The sequence below is a fragment of the Cannabis sativa genome, chromosome 1 (assembly GCF_029168945.1).
Source record: "Cannabis sativa cultivar Pink pepper isolate KNU-18-1 chromosome 1, ASM2916894v1, whole genome shotgun sequence".
In the NCBI taxonomy this organism is placed as follows: Eukaryota; Viridiplantae; Streptophyta; class Magnoliopsida; order Rosales; family Cannabaceae; genus Cannabis; species Cannabis sativa.
Window position 1 is genome coordinate 31,194,222 of NC_083601.1, and position 26,964 is coordinate 31,221,185.

The window sequence follows — 26,964 nt, forward strand, 5'->3', positions numbered from 1 at the left end:
TAGTAATTAATACATTTACCATTAACAGGATGGAGGCGGCTGAATTTACGATATGGGACTCCATTGATGGGGAGGGGTTTCTTTATTACCCCCAATTCTGCAGCAGCACCAAATGGGTATTTTCTAAGGGCTTTGGCTTTGACCGGTTCTGCAAATTAAACAATTAATTAACATAATACATATTATATACAGCTAATTTTGTAATAGACACAATATATGTGTACCAGCAGCAGCAGCAGCACCAAATGGGTATTTTCTAAGGGCTTTGGCTTTGACCGGTTCTGCAAATTAAACAATTAATTAACATAATACATATTATATACAGATAATTTTGTAATAAACACAATATATGTGTACCAGCAGCAGCAGCGTCTTGATTGTCCATTTGATTATGTAATAATCTTTCTATTGTTATACTGCAGAGATGAGCAGTGAGTTAATGGTCATATGATCGATATTGACATTTTGTTGTTATAATTAGTATTAATTTAAATACAGATGGAATAATCAACCAAACCCAAGCCAAATAATCAGTATTTTTCACAGTAAACAAAATCCAACCCATATTAATTAAATATCAATATACTTTTGATAGTATTGTTTTGATTGTCCATTGGATGATATGTTCTAACAATATAATCAAATAATTGTAAACACGTGTGAAATGTAGATGTAAGATAGAGATCTCAGCCCTAGATCAAATCAATGCAAAGCTAAAGAGAGAAATCAGAGACAAAGAAAGGCATACTTGATTCACCTAATAGATAAACACTAATAAAACTATTTTAATTTTCAAAATCAAAATCAAAATTTAAAAAAATTTGAAAATAGCAAGAATAAATAAGGAATTACTTTCAATTTTATTTAAATAGTTTTTCTCTCAATTATAATCTATTTTTATTTTCTTTCAATTAATATTTTGGATCCGAGACCAGCGAACTGAAGCCGGCATAGACCTGGGCCTGGACCCGACTCAGAACAAAGCCAAGAGCCTAATCCTAAACCCCGACGCAAGAGCAGGACCGCGACTCCAGCTCACTTTCTCTAATCCCAGTTTCTCATTACACACTTACATTTTTGTTTTTAAAAACAAAAAAAAAAGGTTAGGAAACACATTTGTGTTTGTGAAAAAACAATTCACAAACAAAAATTTTACTATCATTTTTATAATTTAAAAAAATTAAAGAACAAGAATGTCACCAATGCTCAAGAAATATGAAACCAAAACCTAAATTACATTATAAAAAATACATATTATATCTATACCAAACAAAAACATTTACTGAGCACAAAGTCCTTCAACAGATTATTACTCATTGATACGAATGAAGTCAGAATAATAATGCAAAACTATAATCTGTAAATTAAAAGACAAATTGAAAGGGCACCAGACAACATAAATTAAATGAAGATTAAGAAATAAGAAAGAAAAAGAGAGAAATAAAAATGGTTCTCTAAGCTTGACCTGAGTGAGAGAGAGAGAGAGAGAGAGAGCGTTCGAGGTGGTTCCGGTGGAGTTGTGCAGGGAAAATGTAAGGGTCGGCACCGGCGGTGTTATGGCCTGAGAAGAAGACTGGGTGTGGTGGTGGTGAGTGACAGAGACCCGATTGAGAGGAAGAGAGAATATGAAGGGGCGGCTGGGATTATTAGAGTAAAAACGAGAGATGAGACGGAGAGAGGTAAAATGTAGTGTTTTAGGGTTTTTTTACCTTTTTGAGGCTGTACATTTACTTTTTTAGGGTTATATCTTTTTGGGCCTGTAGTGTTGGGCTTTATTTTGTAATTTATTAGTAAACTATTTTCTTTAAAAAAATTCATAATCTTTATTAATTGCAATTCATAGTAATTACATGATTAAAATTTAGAGTAACATCACTACTCCTGATAACACGATCAACAACTAAATAGGATGCTCGAGCTAAGAAATGAGCAACACTATTTACAGAACGTCTAATAAAATTGACATAAACATCTCGCAAGTCATTTAACAACATCTTACAATCAGTATAATACTCCCAAAATATGAAACCATAGACATAGAGTTACGTAACGCTTGCACCACGGTAAGACATTTATTAGTAAACTATTAAACAATCTGCCCGTGCGATTCGTTTTCAAGCTTTCATACATATGATATTTTAAATCTGATTTAATCTGCAGATTTTATATTCTTATAGTAACTCAAATTCAATTCAATTTAATTTGTAAAAGTATAGATTGGTTTCAATTTAATATTTGTTAAAAAAATCACATAATTAACAATAAAATAAAATAAATTATTGTTACTTTATCTCCAACAATAAATTAAATTAAATAAATAGCAAATACAAAGCAAAAAAAAAATTGTATGTATAAAAAAAAGTTTAACAGATGAGGGAATTTTAATTTTTTATGCATATATTAGGGGAATATTTTTCCCCTAAACCTAAAATACATAATATTGGTAAGATAGGTCAACAATTGCTATATTCCCAAATTATCCCATCATTCAAATACATCTCTCTCTCTCTCTCTCTCTCTCTCTCTCTCTCTCTCTCTCTCTCTCTCTCTCTCTCTCTCTCTCTCTCTCTCTCTCTCTCTCTCTCTCTCTCTCTCTCTCTCTCTCTCTCTCTCTCTCTCTCTCTCTCTCTCGGCATTTCTTCACCCACCCACCGACAAACCGCCCCCAACCCTCAACCATCATCACCCACCCACCGACAGACCACCCTAACCCTTCCATGCAGCCTCGACCGACCTACCGATCGAAGACCCAACCGGTGTGGCAACAAATCATTGGCGGCTATGTCTAAGGTAATTTTTTTTCAATTTTTTCATGCAAATTTTGGTGCTTAAATTCATGAAATTGATTGATTTTTTGCAATGTTCTATGAAATCTGTTGTTAGAGTTAGATTTAGAGTGAAATCTGTTAGTTGGGTTTATCGGGTTGAAGATGGCAATTTTTTGGTCGGGCCCGATGACCGTCCGATGGGTACCCGATGGCATGTGGGTGTCGAGCCCGATGTAGGCTGGATGTCGTCTGATGGGTACCTGATGGCTTTGCGTTTATATTGAATATGGGTGTCGGGCTCGATCTGGGCCCGATGCCGTACGATGAGGGGTGCCTGATGGCATGTGTTTTGGGTTTAATATGAGTTTTTTTGGTTGGGGTCCGATGTGGGCCCAATGCCCGTTTGATGTGGTGTTGCCGATGATTTATTGCAACGCCGGTTGGGTCTTCGGCCGGTCCGTAGGTCAGTCGGGGCGATCGGTCGGTGGGTGGGTGATGATGGTTGAGGGTTGGGGGCGGTTTGTCGGTGGGTGGGTGAAGAGATGCCGAGAGAGAGAGAGAGAGAGAGAGAGAGAGAGAGAGAGAGAGAGAGAGAGAGAGAGAGAGAGAGAGAGAGAGAGAGAGAGAGAGAGAGAGAGAGAGAGAGAGAGAGAGGTGAGATTTGAATGAGGGGGTAATTTGGGAATATAGCAATTGTTGACCTATCTAGCAATTGTTGACCTATCTTACCAATATTAAGTATTTTAGGTTTAGGAGAAAAATTTCTTCTTAATGTAAGTATAAAAAATCAAAATTCCCTTCAAATCTTACCCCTAAACTATTTTTATTGGTAAAAATCTTTCCAAATTATTCTCATTATAATGTTTTCACCCTTTAATTACATGTGTTTGAATACTGCTCACGTGACATTTGTACAGCTGGTTAGAGTTGAGCATTGTACAGTTTAGTCAATTTTTTTCCACTTGAAAATCTAAATTTTGATATTTGGTCTGCATTGTTGAAATTCGAAAAAGGAAACTTATAAAAATCCGGGAAATTTGAATTTTATGCATCTTTTAAAGCATAATTGGTTAGGTATACAAAAATTTAGGGTAATTGTTAAAATAAGACTATTTTACTTAAACCCAAAAAATACCCCTCTCATAATCACCTCCCCTCTTTCTCTCTCCTTCCCTCTAACCTCTCTCTTTGCGATACCACATCGCAAGAAGACACCAATCTACAACGCCCACCCCACAACACCATTCCGACCAACCCCCACCCACCATTCGGACCGATCGATTACCGCACGGAGTCAACCGAGTATTCCGACCGACTACCGCACAGAGGAGAACCCCAAACCCGAATTTTGTTGTATCGGGTCCGATTAGTCCGATTGGGGGCCGATGGATACCCAAAAAATTGTCTTTTAATATACCGAGTCCGATTGGCGCCCGATGGGTACCCTTAAAGACAATTTTTCGGTTATCCATTGGGCCCCAATCGGACCCGGTACAACAAAATTCGGGTTTAGGGTTCTCCTCCGTGCGGTAGTCAGTCGGAATACTCGGTTGACTACATGCGGTAATCGATCGGTCTGAATGGTGGGTGGGGGTTGGTCAGAATGGTGCTGTGGGGTGGGCGTTGTCGGTCGGTGTGTTCTTACGATGGGGTATCGCACGGGCAGAGAGAAAAGGGGGAGGAGATTATGAGAGGGGTATTTTTGGGGTTTAAGTAAAATAGTCCTATTTTAACAATTATCTTAAATTTTTGTTTACCTAACCAATTATGCTTTAAAAGATGCATAAAAATTCAAATTTCTTAATTTGAATATGATTAGTTAGAGGGATGAAAATACTATTTATTCTAACTTAAAGACAATCACTTTTGTATTTTATATAATATATATTTTTTTGCAATGAATAAATTCATTAAAATATATAATATATATTTTTGTCTTTTATTTTATTAAATCTAGGGAAATTTTATTTACACCCCAAAATTTTTTAAAGGCATCCCATTTTAATTATTTTAATTTAATATAAAATTTATATCTTTAATTGTACTAAATATTTTTAACTTTTTTCTTCTAAATTATATTCTTAAAAAATATATCTATCAAACAAAATTAAATTATTTTTTAAATATTATGACAAAAAATTAAAATAAAAACTTTTATGAAATTTTCTTAGAAAAAAATAAAAAAATATATACATGAGTGAACCGACATCCATCTCTTTCCAAGCTCCTCTTCTCAACCTCCGGCCGCCCGGTTGTGCTCCGCTGTCCTTGAGTGAACCGACGTCCATCTTTGTCCAAGCTCCTCTTCTCAACCTCCGGCCGTAACTGTTGCGATATTTTGCACACGCAAGTGTACGTATCGTTTCAAGTAGTAGACTCACTAGGAGTGAGGTCGATCCCACAGGGAGTGTAGTTAAGTACGTTAAAATTAAACTTTTACTTTTATTTGATTAAATAAAAGATAGGAAAAAAACAATGAAGTATAAGAAAAATAGTTGGAAGCAACGATTCGAGAAAATTGATAGTTAATAAACTAGGGTGTCGATTTCAATTGTTTTTATTGAATATGGCCTAATATGATTATTTTCCTAATATTAACTCCTATGCAATAGCAGGTTTACTAAGGTAATTTATAGTCTTCTCAGATATATAAACCTCAATTACATGTAAACTTTCTACTCTCGTGATAAATTTAACATGCAACAGGCATTAAACACAGAAACCCTATAAGCTATCTAAACCATATAGGTACTCTCGTCCTATATTGAAATTTAGTTCTATTTTACTATAGCGTATTTGACACTCACTTCTCAGATCTCGCATCAAAATCATAAACAGTTAATTGGTGGCCAGACAATTAAAAGTAATTAAGCACAAATAAAATAGAATACATAGAAATTAAGGGGAAAATAAATCATATTAAAACTATAAAACAATGTTAAACAATATCCATCTAACCCTAATAAAGTGTTTAGTTACTCATATTCATTGAAGCACAAATACACATATTAACTGATAGAAAAGAGATGAAAAATAGACTAAAGAAAAAAAGAAGAATCCTGAAACCCTGAGCAGTAAGTCTCCAGTATTGCAGTTGATCTCTCTACTCTGTATCTGAACTCTCACTTTTTTCTCTCTGAAATTGCTTGCTGGAATCAACTCTCTTCTGCTCTTTATATAGGCATTCAGGTCCTAAAAAGGTAGAAAACCGCACATGTTTAAATTCCATTCGGATTTGAATTTTTGGGAAACCTCACGCCAGATATTTTTTCTGTTGTCAAAGAGGCGGGCCGCGACATGCTAAACCCATGCCGCGGCCCGTGTGGCCATGTGGGGGTGTTTCCTTCGATTTCTTCAGGTAGGCGGGCCGTGGCATGCTAAAACCATGTCGCGGCCCGTGTGGCTCTTTGCTCTCAATTCCACACGTTTTTATCTTTTTTTCGAATTTGATTCTGATATTTTCCACCAGGATATTTTCATGTGATATTTTATCATTTTTCTGCTAATATTTTCTAACTCTTCATCTATTTTAAATCTGTAAAATTAAAAGATAAAAGCGTAAAAATGTTCCAAACATAATTTAAACTAAACAGAAAAATGTGCTAAAATTAACCTAAATTTAATACTAAAAATAACCTAACAGTAACCCTGAATACAGTAACTCAAAGAAAAATTTTGGCAAACTGGGCAGGATTAAGAAAGGGATGGCTCCGACGCCATGCATGATTTCTTTTCCGGCTCCGATATCGTGCGCCCCGCTTTCTCAGGCCTAGATGTCCCTCCCTTTCTGTCTGCGTCTGCTTTCGAATTTTGTGAGTCTAATAGCACTGCAAACATGGAGTTGTGAGTTCAAAAAAGAGAAGATCCAGGAGGAAGAAGACCATATCTAGGACGGAGAAGACCAGATCCATGATGGAGAAGACCAGATCCAGGATGGAGAAAACCAGATCCATGATGGCATTTGCTTGCCGTTAGTAGCGCCGGTATCGTAGCCATTGACGCTGGCAAAGCATCTGCTGAGGATGTATCTAAGATCGCATTTTGCTCTGTTATTTGAAGTTCTGATATCAGAGGGATAGTGTTTGGTTAATTTTAATTTGATTTTTTGTTCCCTGTCGTTTATTGTTTTCTTTTCCCTTATTAATTTGTTTATGTGGTTAATTTATGCATTTTTTATATTTTAAGCTGTTCATAATATGAGGACCAAGAAATCTAGTTCTGGAAAATGAAGAAGGTGGTGACAATCCAGTAATGGGTAAAGAAGAATGATATGTCAGATCCTTTTGGTTTTAACGGAAAACCTGATTATGTGGTGAGTTTTGTTCATAAATTAAATCTTCCTTTTTTAGATTTTCATATGAGAAATGATTTTTAGAAATATTTTTTGAATCCAAAACTTTAAACCTTGAAAGATTTATGGACCGTGAGACCCCATTTGCCCATAAGCGGTGGATATCTATAATATAGTATCAATTTTTCTCTAGTTTTCTTATTTTATTTTGTGTCATAGATTGTATATATGTAAGATATGTGACTTTAGATAATACCAGTCAATTAGTTTTGAATCATTAAAGAATGTTTATTTGGTATTTTTTCAGATTGTTTATTTGGAAATTTATGCTGGTTTCTTTTTGAGTTAGTCAAAGGTCCCTGTTATTAAAATTGCTGCTTAAATGTTTTGCATAGTGTGATGAATCTTAAGTAAATTTTAATTTAGTTTTGAGCTAGTGTGATGAGTTTCGGCTAGTGTGGTATTGGGTTGAAGGATGAAAAGGTGGTGAGTGGTTCTCATCTTGTTGTTTGTTATACATTTGTTTTTGGGTAATTCAATATAATAGTTTATATTGTAATGTTGTTATAGTTTTGTTTATATTGATTTTGCTCTATTTGTGCCATTATTTATGGCTTGGGCGCCTTACAAGGCTTTAGCACCTATTATATGGTTGGGCTCCTAATTATTTAGGGTAGTTTGTTTAAATTTTCACGTTTTCAGGTACTGGATGTATAAGAAAATTTCGGTACAATAATATTTCAAAGTTAATAAGTTAATGCTCTTTACAAATTTTATTAGTCGGAATATATAGTTGTTTGGTTAAGGTATGTTTTAAGAATATGTTAAACTGAAATAAGGTTAAAAGAGGGTAACTTTGAACGATAATGTCTATTAGCTAAGTATTGGTTTATATTTTTAGGAATTTTTAGCATAAAAAGAAAGTGTTTGGAATTTAGTATTCAGACTCTAATATTATAATTAATTTAGTAAATTGAAGAATAAGAATCACTAGGATCATGTAATAAAAGGTGGTGGAATACTAATGGTCTGAAGAGGAATATTAGATCATTTATATTTGGAAAGTCAAATTATTATGCAATATATTTTGTTCCCTAAATTGAATAGGAAAGTATTATCCTAAAGGTGTTTATGGTAATAAAAAGGATACGGTTTTTTTGGAAAGTTTACAACTGTTTTTCTACACAATAAATAAGGAACAATTTGTCATAATACCGAATTTGGTTTTAAGTATTTTTTCAATTCAATATAGGTTGAATATAATCAATATGTATATTAATAATGCTTAATTAGGAATTAGTATAAGAAAGGAATTTGTTAATTTTTTTAGGAAAGGAAATATTAAATTGTTTTTAGAAAGTTTGTTTTTCTATTTTGGGAAGGATTTCGGAATAAATGGGTCATTAATGCTTAATAATCATATCATTTTATGAATTACTTTTAACACAGAGCCGCCAAACCAACACTGAGAAACCTAAGGAGATGAGTTTTCATTAAAATGATTCTTTGTATCCAATATTATTATACTCTAAGGAGATGAGTTTTTCTCTTTAGGAGAATTTCCGGTATCGGGTATTACCAATATTGCATTCTGCAATCTTGGACTTTTAACATTCAAGCTTTGGTGTATTCTCGGTCTCTTTGTGTTTTTTTCTCTGTCTCTTTGTGTAGTGCAGTAGTATGGCTAATAGTAGTCTAAGTCATCTCTTTGAGGAGGCTGTTCAGGTGACCACGACTGATCTCACTTACAGATTGGATCCAGGAGAAGTTGACAACCAGGAACCCCAAGGCAAAGTATTGCTGGGAAAACTTGTATGCAAAGGAAAACTTGGGAGAAATGCCATCGCTAATACATTGAAGAAAGCCTGGGCCTCCTTCAAAGGCTGGAGTTGGAAAGAAGACGCTGAAGGCATACTCCATTTCTCTTTGCGACTAAGGAGGATGCTTGGAACGTTCTGCAAAGACGCCCGTGGATCATCTGTGGTGCATTACTAGTAGTTATGCCTTGGCCATCTTGGCTTGCCCCTTCGGAGGTCATCTTTGACAAATCTCCGTTCTAGGTAAGGCTAAGTGGTATTCCACCGTTTTACTGGAATAAAACTAACCTTGAAGAGCTAGCTAGTAAAGTCTCCCCAAACTACAAGCTGCCAAGGTATATTTATTTTGAGAACGGGTCTTTCGGTATGGGCACAGTTCGTTTTCGGGCAACTATCGATATCGACAAACCGATATTCTCTAGATTCTACATGAAAAGGGTGGCCATAAAAGATTTGTGGATCCACTATAAATATGAGAAACTGCCAAAACTCTGCCTTAAATGCGGAGTTATATCGCATGAACAAAAATTCTGCTTCAAACCCCCTACAGTCATCAAAGATCCAAATGGTGTTTTGTTTCCTATGTTTGGGAATTGGATGAGACATGAAGAACCTGCTAAATGTCCGTTTCCACGGCCCTGCCTGTGTGGTTCCAAGATTGGATAATTCAAAAGAGACTCACGGTAGATGATAAATTCAAGCAACAATGGAAAATAAAAAAGTCAATGGAGATCGCTGATGCTTGGGAGGCCAGAGAGAATCGACGCCAACTTCCTGGTAAGAGGAGACTAGTTGAACAAGTTGTGGAAGAACTTCCGGCCACGGAGGAGGAAAGGGTATGCAGGTTTCTGATGGTCACTTTACCCGGTGTCGGAGAGGTTTGCCCTCTTAAGGATACTGCCAATTTGGTAGTACCTAAAGTTCCTGTTCTCCCTCCCCATTTGAGTGCGCTAGTGGACAACAATGACAATGACTCATCCTCAACCATGCAGTCAAACATCGAAAGTAATCAACCCAGTGATGAAGGCGTTTCTGATACACCTGATATTACCTTGATTGGTAAGACAAACACTGTGGCTGCTCCCAAGACTTTTGAGTCTTACCATTTTGCTGAAGATGGAGTTGGAGGTGTTATAGTGAGATTTCTCTCACCTAGAAACTCGAGACCAGACTCCTTTTTAAAGGACATGTGTATTCAGATTTCCAATGAAGGCTGAATGTCCGTGAGAGACTTCTCGAAGTTTAGACCTCGCTCAGGATAAAACCAGCGAGATACTGCGAGTGCGACTTAAGTCGCACCACGTAACTGTAATTCTTATTATGCAGGGTAGATCCAACTCGCATGTGTCAGAACATGTGCGAGTGTCCCCTCTATATTCCCGCGACAAGTATAGAGACCAACTCCCTATGATGCAGTTTGGTCCCAACGACCCAATAGCCCTGACAGACCAATATAAATTCGCATGTCCAGATTTTACTAGCTCCAACATGCGATATCTACAAGGGGCGATTACCTAAGGACGCAGACATTCCAAACGTACTGGCAATCCTGCGAGCTCAACAAACGGAACATGAACAGTCAACTCGCAGATGCGGAAGACGCATACGTTGATGAACCTAGTAACTGTCACACATTTATTAATGTTAACGTTGTTTGAGTTTAGTTATTGCAATTCAATGTGTAAATAATGGATTAACAATGAATGTGATCCTCATGTAACCGATTGGACGCCTACTTTGTATATAAAGGGGTGATCCACCATGAAAATGCACCTACGAATCCTTTGCTACAGTGGACTAAGCAGATCGAAATCTGACTGAACCACTATAATTCTTTGTATCGTTTACTTTTTCCAGCCTTGTTGTTTGTTCTTGCATTCCCAGTCGAGTACTCGCCATTCTAGGTTGAATACTCGCACTTGTCATTTCCCTAAAAATTCTCTTTTATATCAATTAAATAGTACTTTTTGGTGTTGCGAAATTCACTCGACAACAGGAGGGAATACGAAGTGGAGTAAAAATCATTCAAAAGCTATGGGGCCTTATTCCACTCTCTTGGGTAGCCAGGCCCATTCGTTACCATGGCCCTCAAATGAGTTATGGAATTTGGGCTTTAAAACTTTAACGGGCCTTGGTACAATGGACAAATATATGAGGGAAGCATCTCTATTTAACCCTCTCTTGGGTATTGAAGACTTTAGGTCCATGGAGAATGACTTTGGGCCCAAGAAGAGAAAAGCCCTTGAGGGAATTTCCTTTGAACCAAAACCATTAAAAAATACTGAAGGGAGTTCTGAAAAACAAGAGACTAGGCTTCTGAAGTCCGACTCGCCTGCCCTGCACTCAAGAAAGATTAATGATGACAAGGAGGATCCTTCATCTTTGATTAGGGAATGATCCTTCTCCCCTGGATCCTCAGACACTTCTACTCCGAGAAGGAAAAGAGGACGACCAACAAATAAAGATTCAGGCAAGCTTTCTCTGAAACTTGAGGCTCAGGGTAGTGCGAATGAGCCAAAACGCAGAGGTAGACCGCCCAAAACAGCCGCCTTTCATGGACCTAAACTTAACCCTCTCAAAAGCAAGGAAGCCAATGCTTTGAGGAAGAGACACACATCCATTAAATCAAGCTGGGAGAAGAACATCTTTGATCTCAAGATAGACTTAAACAACCACTTTGTCATTGTTGATTGTAGTTCAAAACCAAGTTCTTCTTGTATAATTGAGGAAGTGAAAGAGTCCAAGGGAGAAGGAGAAATCAACTCAAACCAGGTTTTTCGTTTTGGGGCTGCGGAGACTTGTCCGGAAAAGTCTCCCGAAGCATTATGAAAGCTATTGCTTGAAACTGTCGTGGTCTTGGGAACGCAGCGACAGTTCGACAATTGAAGGAGCTAATCTGGAAGTCGAATCCCGAGTTACTGGTTTTATCAGAAGTTAGATTAACGGCGGCTAAATTAACATCTACTTTGGTGAGAATTCACTTTCAAACTTTTTACTATGTCCCTCCAATAGGTACGACTGGAGGCCTTGCTTTATGTTGGAAGAATGGCGTGGGGTGCAATATTAAAAGCACTGATAAGTTCAAAATTATTGCCCGTATTTCTTCAGACCCCCCGGATAAGCCATGGATTTTTATGGGAGTTTATGGTCCGCCTGTATATGCTGAGAAAGAAGGCTTTTGGAAGGATCTGAGAGATTATGTTTGCAATTGTAAACTCCCCCTAGTTCTGATGGGCGATCTTAACGGTACGCTGGAGGATACTGATTGCTTGAACTACTCTAGGAGGAGTAACATTGCTAGATACTCGTTTGATCTCAGAAGATCAGTGCATAGATCGGGGCTCATTGACCTTGGCTTTCTTGGGGTCAAATTTACATGGTTCAAAAAGGGATCGAGCTCAATTGGGGGTACTTGTTTGATGAGAGCCAGACTCGACAGGGCATTGGCTTCGGTGGAATGGAGACTCGCCTGGCCAAATGCCATTGTTAGTCATCTTACAGCTTCAAGTTCTGATCACAACCCTATACTGTTGGATACAAATGGAGGAAAACATTGCACTAAACCTCAATTCAAATACGAACTGATGTGGGAGCGGGATCCTAGAGTTTTTTGGGTGGTGAAGAAGGCGTGGATGGAGTCAACACATGTAAATCCAATGGTGAATATGTATCGAAAACTCAAAGTGACTAAAGACCATCTACGGAAGTGGAATAAGTCCCACTTTAGGAAACTGTCTTCTCAAATTTCTGATGCCCAATCCAGACTCATGGAGATTGAAAGTAACATTTTAGTTGATGAAATTTCTCATACTGAGGCTAGAGCGGCTCTTAATGAGGCTTTGGCTAGAGAGGAAATTTTTTGGAGACAAAAGTCGAGAGTCGCGTGGCTGAAAGAAGGAGATCGGGCAACAAAATTTTTTATGGCAAGTACGGTTACTCGACGGAGAAGGAACTATATCCAATACTTGAAAGATGATCAGGGGGAGCACCATGAGGAACCTAAGGATATTGCCGCAGTCTTTATAGAGAAATTTAGCAAGACATTGTCCAAGGCACTAAATCGCTTAAGTCTGGTGAATTTTGATTGGCACTTCACTGGGTTAGATTTCCACCTGTGGGAGGATCTTTATCTCATCCCAAATGAAGAGGAAGTCCATAATGCACTTTTGGCGATGGGATCAGACAAAGCCCCGGGACCGGATGGTCTCCCAGCAGCTTTCTTCAAGTCTCATTGGGACACAATTAAAAGTGATATGATGGTTATGATACACTACTTCTTCACTACGGCAAAGTTACCAGAATTTATCAATGATACGAATTTAGTGCTCATACCAAAGAATGCGAATCCAGTGACGGCAAATGACTTCAGGCCTATTGCACTTTGTAATGTGGTGTATAAATGCATTTCCAAGATTTTGGCTTTGCGATTAAGGCCTATTCTGCCACAGATAATTTTGCCACAGATTTTATCAAGGGTCGCTCCATCTCGGAAAAAATTGTGATGGCTCAGGAAATTGTTCATTCCATGGAAAAGAAAAAGGGCTCAAAAGGATTCATGATGATAAAACTAGACATGGAAAAGGCCTATGATAAAATGCATTGGGACTTTGTTGAGGAAGCTCTTTCCTTTCATGGTGTGAAGACTCCTCTTCGGGAATGGATAAGAAGCTGCGTACAAATTAAAAGACTCAATCTGATGGTTAATGGTGTTAATCAAGGTCGTTTTCCTCCCTCTTGTGGTTTAAGGCAGGGAGACCCGCTATCGCCAGCCTTGTTCATCCTAGCAGCTGACCTTCTATCCCGGGTGATCACAAAATTCAATCTCTTGAGGAAGATTCGAGGGTTCAAAACATCAAGATCAGCAACACCAATCACTCATCTCATGTTTGCGGATGATGTAATGTTGTTCGGTCAGGCCTCATTAGAGGAAGCGGATGCATTCCTTCAGTGTCTACAGATCTATAGTTCCTGGTCTGGCCAATCCGTTAATTTCTAAAAGTCTACCATCCATTTTTCGAAAAGAGTTCCTCGAAACCGTGCGGATGCAATTGCTGATAAATTGGGAATGAAGAAGATGAAGGAGGATGCCCTTTATCTCGGATTGCCGCTCCTTAGGTCTCGCAAAAGGGCTGCAAATTTGAAATTCTTGATTGATAAGGTCCGGCATCGTATAGAAGGGTGGAAGGCCCGATTGCTGTCAAAAGTAGGGAGAGCGTGTTTGGTTAAGTCGGTTGGAAACTCGCTCGCTGTATATGCTACCTCAGCAGATGTCATTCCTTCTCACATCGCGGGTACCATCGACCGTAGCTTGAGAAGTTTCTGGTGGGGTGATTCAGAGATAAAAGAAAACGATTCATACCATTGAATGGGGCAATTTGTGTAAGTCCAAACTTCATGGAGGCCTGGGATTCAGACAAACTAAGGATATTAACAAGGCTTTCTTTATGAGATGGGGTTGGAAAATGGTAACTGAGACTACAAGTTTGTGTTCCAGACTATGGAGCACAAATATCTTAAGGGATGTAGTTTTTGGGATGTGCAAAGTAAGGGATCGGATTCGAGGTTGTGGAAAGTCATCCTCAAAACTCGTCCCCTATTGAGAGAAGGGATATGCCGTAGAATTGGTGATGGAAGGTCTACATCAATTTGGTTTGACCCTTGGGTCCCAACCGGGAATAGTCAACCTGAACCATTATTGGATGCTACGCAGTGGGCCAACTTGGTGGATTATTTCTTAAATGAGAATCATTCTTAGAATGAAAGAAGGGTCAGGCAATGGTTTCACCGTGATGATGCGAGGCATATCTTAAACATTGGTCTACCGAATTCTCAGCAAGTTGACTCGTGGAGATGGTTAGGTGAGGCTAATGGTTTACTTTCCATTAAATCTGCATACAATATAATCACTAAGCGTAGATGTGTAGCCTCTCCTAGTGGGACATGGAAACTCATTTGGAATAATTCTATTCATGCGAGACTGAAACTTCTGTGGTGGCAAATCATGAATAACGCTCTCCCTACGCGTGAAAGAATTGCAATGGTTTTGAATCTTCAATCATCCCTCTGCCCAATTTGTAACAAGGAGAGGGAATCATCCTTCCACTTGTTTTGGAATTGCGATTATGCTTCAGCTGCCTGGTTTGGTAGCAATTGGGGAATTAGAACAAATTTAAGTCCTTCTCAGAATTGGGAGGAATGGATGGACTAGTTTGGATGCATGAGAAATAGACCCCCCAATCTCAGTTTCATCGAGTTTATGACAGGGGCCTTATGCATTTTTGAGGTGATTTGGAAGACGCGAAACGAAGTTATTCATAATGGACATCTAGTACCGATTACGGTGGCAATTCGAGATGCTTGTAGGCGGCTCAATGATCACTTGGTTTGCAAAATAGATCGCCCCTTGAAGCATGCTACTGTCCTTATACCCTCAGAAGGATGGATGACCTGCTGTACTGATGTAACTATCGGTCTTGATCACTCTGTTGGTGCAGCGGTTTTTAGGGACTCGAAAAATCGGATATGGAGCGTTGTTGCAGATCGTTTTTCTGCTACAAATTCAGCTTTGGCAGAGGCTTTGATGCTGGTATGTGCAGTCAAGCATGCTGTGCGTTTGGAACTCACTTGTGTGAATTTCTTCTCGGATAATGAATGCGTTGTAACAAACATTTCGGAAACCCAAGGAGTCCAGCAGTGCATTGATCTTGATGGAATCTCTGCTCAGTTTCAAAGCTGCTCTACACAGCTGCGGCTTTGGAAACTCAAGCATATCAGTAGGAAGGAGAATTTCATGGCTCACAATGTGGCAAAGTGGGCTAAACTCAATGCAGCTGTTGGGGATATTGATGTGAATTATGTGGACCCGTTGGTGTTCGATGACTATAAGGAATGGAATCCAGATGCAGGGTAGATGTTTTTCTTTTGTTGGGTCTTCTCAAGCTTCAGGATGTTGGATTTTCCCTTAGAATGTTGCTGGTGCTTGGGAAGTTCCTGTTGTTCTGTTTTTTTTTTATCATTCTTCATGTTCTGGTTTATTGTTGGTGTTGTTTTTTTATTTTGGGATACTGGTTGTAGTTGTTTGCTTCTGGGGAGTCTCTTGTTCAGAGTTTCCCTTTGCTCTTGGTTTTTCTTTTGTATCTGCTTGTTTTTGTTCAATGAATGGGTGCTATGCACCTCTCTTTCACCAAAAAAAAAATATATATATATATATATATACAATAGGGGGATAAGTTTTGTAATACTACTTTCTACTATCGATTCTCTACCTTAATACTATTAACATTGTCCTTTAAAAATGCAGCCCTCTCCATCTGAATCTAATACTAATGTGTGCCCTTTAGGCAATGATGAGGAAGAGAGCTTAGATTATTCTAAGGTTGTATTTGGAAGATCCTTATCAAATAAGGCAGTTAATAAAGGTGGCCTTAAGAGGTTTTTCGAAGCAAAATGGCAGAACAATGCTAGAGTCAAAGTGGAGGATTACTATGATGGGATCTTCATACTAACCTTTGATAGATAAAGTGTAAAGAGTAGAGTGTTACGAGGACAACCCTGGTACTTTTCAGGTAACTATTTAGTACTTATTGATTCTGAAGGTTTAAATCAAATTACTGTGGAAAATTTTAAACATGTGCCTATATGGATCCAAGTATTTGGAGTTCCTCTTCCTTGGATTAATAAGTCTTTGGGTATGGAAATAGCTAGCCATTTGGGGGAATTTTCGGAATTTCATAATAAGAGAACATTTATGAGAATTAAAGTTTTATGGGAGTCTTCTAAACCTTTGGAAAAAGGAATGAACTTTGAATCTGAAAATGGCAATATTTCCATGAGTATCTCTTTTCGTTATGAGTGCATATCAAAATTTTGTTATTTTGTGGATGTCTGGATCATATAGATAGGAATTGTTTGGCTTTAATGGAAAAAATAGAGGAAGGGTATAATCCACCAATGAATTATGATGATCAAATAAAAACAGCGGGTTTGAAACATATGATCCCATCTATTCTGATAGCAATAAATTGGCATGGGGACATAAATAACACATCTCTTAGTAGAAGATTGTTAGGAGCAACAAGATCGTACGAAGAAGATGCAAGTGTTTTCCTGGAAAACGGGTTAAAGTGAGTGATGATGGTACATGTTTTAATTTTTTTGGTAATTTATGATTTCATTTGACTACATAAGGTCTGTTATTATTGGTTTTATGTTTATTTTTTAGGAAAATGACTTTCAACAAAGGACTTTATGGAAAAAGGAGAGCAAAGTGAGGATAAACGAGTAAGGAGAGAGCCCAAAGGAGACAAGGAAGAGTTAAAAGCTAAAGAATTTCTCTTGTCTGAGGGAGATCAAGGAAATGAGGAGATGGATTTTTACTCTGGAATTTTCCAGTATGGCAATGAAGGAAGCAAATGAAGGGACTCAATATTGCCTTGCAAGTTATTTAGTTTATTCAAATAATTTTTAAGGAATTCTGATTAGTTGGTTTCAGATCAATTGGATTATTGTTTTGAATGTTTTTGGAAGTTTATTTATCAGTTTTGTTGAAAATGGAAATAAGTATCTTCTTATTTTTAAGAAGAGTGTTTCTAGTTTTTCATGTTAAGAAGTTTATTTGCTCAAGTAATGTCTTAAATAAAAGTTTGTTTTTGCATGATAATTATTATTCAGTGGTGCCATATTTACATAAAATATATCTTTAATTTATTATAGTTGAATATTACACTTAAAAAATCATAGAGACTATTCATGAAAAATTGGTTACAAAATAATGGTATAACTGGGTTTGGTGTGTTATGACTAGAGTGAGTATTGGTTGATTAATAGTTTATAAATAGCATCTAAAGTAAATAAACACTAAGTAAATGAAATATTAAAAAAACGTGATGACGAAAGCAAAATGATTTATATATTTATAGTTTATAAATATAATTGAGACTTTTTTCTACACATATATTTAATGGTTAACGTGATTGGTGGAACAAGCATTGAAATTATTTTCCAAAATCCCTACATAAAATATTAATTTGATTGCTTTACACTTATATGTTATAAGCGTCATTATTATTAGTCAGCCAAAATAACTTAGAATGAAAGAAGTATATAATTATTATTATTAAAAGATTTTATATAATTAAAATAAGGTTAATGTTCTTAATATTCAAAAGAGTTCTTTGAGTTAAAAGATAGGTTGTCAAGTGTGAAGCTGAATAAAAATAATTGATGTTATGAAAATTCAGGAAATTTGATATGATAAAATTATTGATTTAATGTAAATATTAAATTTTAAATGGTAAGGAATGATGCAAGTATGAAAGGATAATGGTAATTTGATCTTTTATGGTAGAATAGGTATCATTAAGTATAATTTAATGATATTTTGGAATTTAGTTATACATATATAAAGATTGGTAATAAAGTTATGGAACGTTATTATTACAAAGATAATCATAATATATATAGTAATTAAGGAAAATAAAGGAGCATCATAACAAGTTAATTAAGTTTGATGGATTTAGAAGGAAAGTCCAATGTGAAGAGACTTTATTCTATATAATATTATATTGTGAGTGTTAGTAAGTTTATAAAGAAGTATCATCAAGATATCATAAAAGCTATATAGTCTATTGCGAGTGCTAGTAAGTTTATACGAGGAATGACTATCGTTAGTTGGAATGTTAGAGGTTTGAATGGAAAGGATGCAATACGACATGTTAAGCTACTTATTTGAGAGTTCAAGCCAAATGTTCTTTTCTTGATGGAAACAAGATTAGTCAAAGGTAAGAGCCTAGAAATAAAAAGACAATTATCTTTTAAAAACGTTTATGAAGTGCCTAGAGTAGGTATGGGAGGGGGATTAATGCTATTGTGGAAGGAAAGAGTTGTGGTCTCGGGAATTACTTCTACCCCTAATTATATTAGTTGTTTTATGAAGTTAGAGAATATACCAATAACTTGGCATTTCTGTGGGTTTTATGGGGAGCCTAATGTTTCTAAGAGACGACTAACATGGGATATGTTGGAACATTTACGAATAGTGTATGAAGGACCATGGTTAGTGATTGGAGATTTCAATGAGATTTTAAGTCAAAATGATAAAAATAAAAGCGGATATAGAAATGAAACACAAATTGAAGAATTTCGTAGTACTTTAGAATTGTGCGCATTACACCCATTGCATTATAAAGGAGAGAGATATACTTGGGCAAAAAGTGCAGACAATGAAAGTATTAAGGAGAGATTAGATTGGGCAATGGTGAATGAAGCATGGGAGGATTCTTTCTCTTATACAAGCTTGACGCATCTAGATTATTATCATTCTGACCACAGAGCACTGTTGGTAAAAATAAAGGATGATACGGATCAGCAGAATGGTTCCAACAAGAGGAAAAGATTCAGATTTGAGAATATCTGGATTGGTGACGAAGAATGTAAGAGTCTAATTAAGAATTATTGGAGGTCTGAGGAAAATACACCACTAATTTCAACGATCAAGAATATACAACAATGTGCTTCAAACCTGGATACTTGGCATCATAATAAGTATGGATCTTTATTTCGAGAAATTAAAGATACGCAAAAAAAAAGTAGTTCAAATGCACAATTTGCAAAGTAAAGGATGTTCCAGCGAAGGATCTCGGCAATTAGAGAATAAACTCAATGACCTGCTTTTAAAGGAGGAGGTCTTCTGGCAGCAAAGGGCAAGGGTCCAATGGTTACAGGCTGGTGATCAGAACACCAAATTTTTCCACAAGAAGGCAAATGCACGCAGAAAGAATAATACAATTCGAGGTAATTATTATTGTAAATTAAATATAGAGTAAAGTATAGTTTGGATAAGATTTTAATATAATTGTAATTGGATGTATTTTACATGTGTTTAAATAGGGCAACACATAGATTGAATTGTTTAACTAGTGATCTTTCGTGAGTGGCTCAGAATAGGTTGAGGAAAGGTGTTTCAAACTCAAATCATTAAGGTTAAGGTTATGTACTTATAATTATGTTAATATGCTTTAAGTATAGGTTATGTTCTTAAGGGTGTTGTGAATTTACTTAAATAGATATGTTTGATGGATACTAGTTTCCCACTGAGGTAAAGCATATATAAAGGAAATGATGTATAAAGGAATATGAGTTGTTAGGACATAAGTATTTTATAAATCAAATGATTAAGATTATTTTGGTTGTACTTTTTAGGCTTATTTAATGAAGATTATATATGGTGTACGAGTAACAAAGGCATAGGTGATATCACAAAAAATTATTATTCTGCACTCTTTACGTCGATTATGCCTTCAAATGAAAGCATTGAGGAGTTGTTACAAGCTGTCGAGCAAGTGGTTACAAATGACATGAATGAAACATTAACGAAGACCTTTACATTGGAAGAAGTTCAACGAGCAGTTTTTAGTATGCCTGCGGATAAAAGCCTTGGTCCAGATGGAATGAGTGCCTTGTTTTATCAAGAACACTGGGATATTGTTGGCCCTCTAGTTTCTAAAGCAGTGTTAGATTGTATATCAGGGGTGGCAGATATACAAAGTATTAATGTGTAAAGCCCGCTTAGTTTAATTTGGAAATTACCAGTTAATTATGATTAATTATGAAAATTATTTATAGCTATTTAAATAATTTATTATACTGTTATTTATGGAATTCAGAAATGCATGGTTATGTTATTCAGTAGTTTTCATATTTTGCATTTCCGGTGCCCGGTATTTTGGAACTCGGCGTTTGGCTCAGTAGAAATCACAATTTAGTATGTTAGTAGTTTTGGACTGGTTTTAGACATTGGGAATGTCGGGAATGGCCGGGAATTTAGAATTTTCCAAAAATACCCCTTTAGTATGATTTATGTGGTTTTATGGTGGAGGGGCAAAATGGTCTTTTTGCCCCATTAGTGTTTTGTCTTATGTGAGTTTATTATTTGAAAATTAAATATTTATTTAATTGTTATTTGGCTGAAATGGATTTAATATATGTTATGTGATGGTATTTCATTTTCATTAAAAAAATTACACTTAGAAAAAAATAGAATTTCTCAAAAAACTCTCTCTATTTTCCTCTCTCTTTTTCGGCCATTTGAGGCAGCAAGAAGAGTGGTTTCTACTCTTCATTTTCAAGTGATTTTCAGCAAGTTAGAGTGTTCTTAATTGAGGTAATTCTTGTCTAGCTTTCTTTCTTTGTTTTCTTTAAATTTTGATGTAAAAGATGAGTAATGCATGGAGGATTTTGATGATGTCGCTGCTGCTTGTTATTGTTGTTGTTTCTATGTCTAAAATGTTGAATTAATCATGTTTAGTTAGGTTGAAATGCATGCTAGTTGTTCTTGCTTGAGTTGGTTAATTTTCTTGTTAAGAAGCTAAGGTTTTCAAAGTAAAAATTGAGAATTTGGTGGCTGTAGTTATTGCATGAATTAGGTTTTGTTTTCTGCAGTGTTTCTATGCTTGATTATGTGATTCTAAGCTAGCTTTGAGGCTTGTGAGTGAGCTTTAGCCAAGTTTGAGTTTAAACTCAAAGCTTGGAGCTCACATGGTGTTTTTCATTTCTGTCGTTTCTGGGTAGGTTTGATGCTTTAGGAATGTTATTTGGGATATATGGAATAGGTCTGGAAGGTTTGAATCAATTTGGGGTTGATTTGAGCAAGATATGAAAATTTGATTGTTGCTGCCTGCGAGGAACCGGAATTCCGGTTGGGCATCCGGAATTCGGATGGGGTCCCGAATTTCCAACCTAATTCGGTTGGGCAACCTGGCCTACTGGTTGGGGAATTTTCGAAACCCTAGTTTTCCTCGTTTTTATGTTTTAGGGGGTATTGCCATGCTTTTTATCGATAGGGAAACTTTTAGTTCCTAGTTTAAGTCCCCGGGAAGTGATTTAGCGTGTCACTTATAGCGTTGTGATTTTTTATGGTTTAGGAGCCTGTAATCCGCCGCTCAGCTAAAGTTCCAGTCAGGTTGACCGGCACACCTGAATTCAGAATCCAGGTAAGATTAGTATAACAGTATGCATATGTAGATTACATGTTTAGCGTGCATGTAGGAAGCCTATTAGATTACATTAGTTATGTATGTTGGCTTCGAACCATCCAACCCTGTCACGTCGGTACAGGCTGGAGTATGACCAAGCGGCGGAGTATGACCGGTTCGACCGATCAGCCGACACTTGGTTGGTGGTTCCGTACTATTGACGTATCCCGTCCAGACAGCCGGAGTATGACCAGCGGCGGAGTATGACCGGTTCGACCGATCGGAGGATATAGTAACACGTCGGTACTGCAGTGCCGGAGTATGACCAAGAATGAGTATGACCGGCTCGACCGATCGGGTTGTTGCGTGTCAATAGTACCGTCCCTATGAACGTTCGAACTCGGTACCATGTTGGACATGGCAAGAAGTGGCTCGCACCGTGTTGGACACGGCGATGGCGGGACTCGCATCGTGTTGGACACGGCAGTTAGGGTTATGATCAGGGGTATGGGCGTCTGATCATAACCGGGATTATGTATGAGTATTATTATGCTTTTCTTACTGAGTCTGTCGACTCACAGATCTACGTTTATGTGTAGGTAAAGGCAAGGCTAAAGCTGATGGACCGTGAGCGAGCTTGTGAAGATTGTACATGTCGGGGCGGTTAGGCTTGGAGCGTACGATCATCGGGACAGCGAGGCTAATTTTTGTAACTGGTCGTTAGATGACCTTTATTTTGTGTATCAGTTAAACAGTTAAATCTTTTGTAAATGATTTTATAATCGGGATCCCGAGTCTTTTGTAATATTATTTTATAAGTTTAATTAAAAAGCAAAAATTTTAATTAATCACGTTTTTCCATAAACCTCGTTGATTAGCAACGAGCTGCACAGCATGTTTAAAAATCACGTAATACGCCTATGTTAGTTAGGGTGTTACAATTTGGTATCAAAGCCGCCAGGTTGTCTTCCGAAGATCGTCACGACATGTACAATCATCATCAGCAGTTAGCTCGTTTCACGGTTCAGTAAGCCTTTATTGCTTTAGTAGTTTATTTTATTCAGTTATGAAAAAAGAAAAGCCTGTTAGGAAGCATGTTAGTAGCCTGATAGTAGAATAGGCGCATGTTTCGTTTTTTTAATTTCCAAATTAAGCGGCATTAGTAAGCTCTCCTTGAATACGACCTGATATGCCAACTCTTGGTTTTGCAGGCGGTTCTAATCAGATGGACGCCAGGCGGACCACCAGAAGTCAGGGCAACTCAGTGGGGTCGAACCAAGGACATGGAGCTCAGTTTCCCCCACCTGTTAGGGGCCGAGGTAGAGGTCCCCGAGGCAGGGCTTGTGGTCGGGCTGATGAGAACCCACCACGGATCGCCTGTGCTCCCAGCCGATCGGGGAGCCCGGGGGTGGGAGTTACGGTTTACGGAGATGCAAGCCCGGATCGAAGAGCAAGACCTCGAGATTCAGAGGTTGAGACAGCAGGGTGCTCTGCAGGTTCCGGTGCCCATAGTTCCGGTGGCACCGCCCCTCGCCGCCTGTGCCGAGATAGTGGTGGCGGCCCATAGATTGGAACCTCTGTATGAGCGGTTCCGGAAGCAAGCACCTTCGGTTTTCCTGTGAGGTCCGGACGTGATGAAAGCCGAGCAGTGGCTGACGGTGATTACCAAGATTTTGAACTTTATGGGTGTCACCGGTAACGACAGAGTGGTGTGCGCCACATTCCAGTTCCAGGAGGACGCTCTGGTCTGGTGGGACATGGTGTCTCAGATCCATGACGTCACCACCATGACCTGGGAAAGGTTCCAGGAACTCTTTAACGCAAAGTACTACAATGAGGCGGTCAGAAGCGCCAAGAGGAAAGAGTTTGCTCACCTGACCCAGCGTGAGAATATGAGCGTCACTGAGTATACTACTCAGTTTGATCGGTTGGCGAGGTTAGCCTCGGGAATTGTGCCGACCGACTTCAGCGAGAAGGAGAAGTATCTGGACGGGTTGAATGCCAAGATCAGGCATGATCTGATGATTACCACGGATGACAGCACCACCTATGCTCAGATGGTGGAGAAGGCACTGCGAGCTGAGGGGGCAGTTGGGTGTATGTCAGAATCAGCCAGTACTCCGGTGAGTGGCGGGGCTCCTACCCCTCCTGCATTAGGCTTTAGCAGGGGGAGTAGTGGTTCGGCCATTGATCAGAGGAAGAGAGCACCCACTGCTTCCGGTGGCTCGAGTCAGAACAAGAGGTTCCGGGGGAACCAGAACAGAGGGAGTCGTCCTGGTGGTACTGAGACCCGATTCTCCTATCCCGAGTGCCCTAGCTGCAAGAGGCACCATCGGGGTGAGTGCAAAGGTCAGGGATGCTTTCACTGTGGCATGCCCGGACACTTCAAGAGGGACTGTCCCCAGCTCCGATCAGAGGCACCGAGAGCCCCAGCGATACCCACTCCAGCCAGGGTGTTCGCTATCACTCAGGCTGATGCAGATGCCAGCCCATCAGTTGTCACAGGTCAGTTTTCTATTAACAGCTCGCTATATTCAGTGCTGTTTGATTCTGGGGCTACACATTCTTATGTGGCGGCCAGGGTCTTTAGTAAATTGGGTAGACCGTATGATAGATATGAATCAGGGTTTGGAACCCTATTACCTGGCGGAGAATTGGTTATCTCCAATAGGTGGATTAGGTCTATGCCGATCAGGATAGATGGTAGAGAGTTAAGTGCTGATCTGATAGAGATGAGTTTAGTCGAATTCGATATTATTTTAGGAATGGATTTCCTATCTAAATATTCGGCGAGTATTGATTGTAAAAGGAAGATGGTGATCTTCCAACCAGAAAGTGAGGAACTATTTGTGTTTGTTGGTTCAGTTCAGGGATCTCGGATCCCGGTGATCTCGGCTATGTCAGCTAGAGAATTGTTGCACGGCGGTTGCTTAGGGTTTTTGGCCGTGGTGGTGGACACCACTCGGCCAGATACCATTCGGCCAGAGGACATCAGGGTGGTTCGGGAATTTTTGGATGTTTTTCCCGAAGAACTTCCAGGGTTACCACCTCAGCGGGAGATTGATTTCGTGATTGACTTGGCACGAGGGGTGGAACCGGTTTCCAAAGCCCCGTATAGAATGGCTCCAGCTGAACTTAAGGAATTAAAGATTCAGCTCCAAGGGTTGCTTGACATAGGGTTCATTCGGCCCAGTGTGTCACCCTGGGGAGCCCCGGTTTTATTCGTCAAGAAGAAGGATGGATCTATGAGGATGTGCATCGACTACAGGGAGTTGAACAAGCTGACAGTGAAGAATAAATATCCATTACCTAGGATCGATGATTTGTTCGATCAGCTTCAGGGGAAGACAGTCTTTTCTAAGATTGATCTCCGTTCGGGTTATCATCAGTTGAGAATCCGAGAGGAGGACATTCCGAAGACGGCTTTCCGCACTAGGTATGGACATTACGAGTTTTTGGTTATGTCATTCGGACTAACCAATGCTCCTGAAGCATTCATGGACCTGATGAATAGAGTATTCAAGGATTTCCTCGATATCTGTGTGATTGTGTTTATCGACGACATCCTCGTGTACTCTCAATCAGAAGAGGAGCATGAGTTACATCTTCAGATGTGCAACGGCTTCGAGAACATAAGCTTTATGCCAAGTTCAAGAAATGTGAGTTCTGGCTATCTCAGGTGACAGAGATCAGAAGCTTCTTGGGTTTAGCTGGGTACTACCGTAGGTTCGTCGAAGGGTTCTCTAAAATTTCAATGCCCCTAACCGAGCTTACAAAGAAGAATCAGCGATTTATTTGGTCAGACAAGTGCGAAGCTAGTTTTCAGGAGCTAAAACAGAGGTTGATTACCGCTCCAGTACTAGCTTTGCCTTCGGACAAGGAGAAGTTCGTAGTATATTGTGACGCATCCAAACAGGGTTTGGGGTGTGTGTTGATTGTTGTGAAAATTATATTGCTTTATAATTGCGCAAGTGTACACAATCACAAACAAGTAATACAATGATAAGTAAATCAAAGTTCGTCTCCACAGGGACTTTTTACTAAATAATGTTAAATCAACTAAAAGTAATTCCAAGAATTTCAAATAAAAATAAAATAAAATCACACATCAATTCACAAGAAAAATTTATAGCCTTGAATCTAAACTTGAGAACTAATTTTTTTAACTAAATAAACTAAGAATAAGAAACTAAAAGTGATTAAAATGGTGGTAATTTCAGATTAGGAAAATAGACTTGGGTGATTAAGTTCCACTTGTATGTCCCAGTTGATACAGCAATGACCCAGCAATGACTCAGCAATCCTGGCAGAGTTAACAAATTTCAAAAAAAACCAGCAAGCTTTTTCCAAAACTTGCAAATAACCATTCACAATCTCACAATGCATTCCTACATCAGTTTAGATCACAAATAGCCCAATAAAGCATCAAATCCTTAGTTATACATGGTAGCAAAATATTCCTATTTCACTACTAATTAATACCTAAAAGAAAAGGTAAAAATCATGCATCAATTAGAAGGGTTCAACTAGGTCTTACTTTTCCAAGTAAGATCTAGCTTGCTAAATGTTAAAAATGGCCAAAAATTAACATTCATTCAACATTTCATCACAACTAATTGAACTAAGCCAAGATTACTTCATCATTGCAAAATCAAAACACTAGTCCATACAAAGGTTCATAACCACCCAAATCTCAAAAAGTTTAGTGCATAGCTGAAATTAAAAACTCAAAACTAGAAAACATATTGTTCATGGAGTTAAAGAGAACTTGAAGAGAAGGAAATGATACAAACGAAGTAGAGAGCAAGGGAAATGAGTGATGAGCTCAAATCCTTTCTTTGAATGTTGCCTTCTTCTCCTTCTTCTCAATCTTCTTCTTCTATCCTTGTACTCTTTCTTCTTCCTCTGTACTTTTTCTATCCTTGCTGCTGTATGTTTTCGTACCCTCTCAAAGTGCAGCCACCCTCTTTCTATTCTTCACCCCTTTTTTCCTTTTTTGCTCCCCAATTAGGGTACCAAAGTTTACCCTAATTGGAAATCCCAATCATCACCCACTTGTCCTTCATTTTCCACATGTTTGTTGAGTCAATAGCCAAATTCCGCCACCTCAGCTCGTT

At 38.2% G+C, this 26,964-nt stretch overlaps 1 protein-coding gene across 7 annotated transcripts in view; it reads right to left on the reverse strand.

Moving 5' to 3' along the window:
• Positions 1-26,964, reverse strand: part of LOC115706066 (uncharacterized) — a 96,714-nt gene that overhangs the window by 3,569 nt on the left and 66,181 nt on the right. Inside the window, exons 1-4 of one of the 7 annotated variants that reach the window (XM_061108170.1) lie at positions 1,466-1,697; positions 358-416; positions 225-281; positions 20-148 (exon numbers count right to left, since the gene is read on the reverse strand). The exons of 2 other annotated variants lie outside the window; for them this stretch is intronic. In XM_061108170.1, coding sequence (XP_060964153.1) covers positions 20-148; positions 225-281; positions 358-385 — 214 coding nt within the window. In that variant the 5' untranslated portion in view covers positions 386-416; positions 1,466-1,697. Of the gene's footprint in view, positions 1-19; positions 149-224; positions 282-357; positions 417-1,465; positions 1,698-26,964 lie in introns of those variants that run through there. 4 more of the 7 variants (XM_061108143.1, XM_061108140.1, XM_061108154.1 and 1 more) reach the window with 4 other exon arrangements.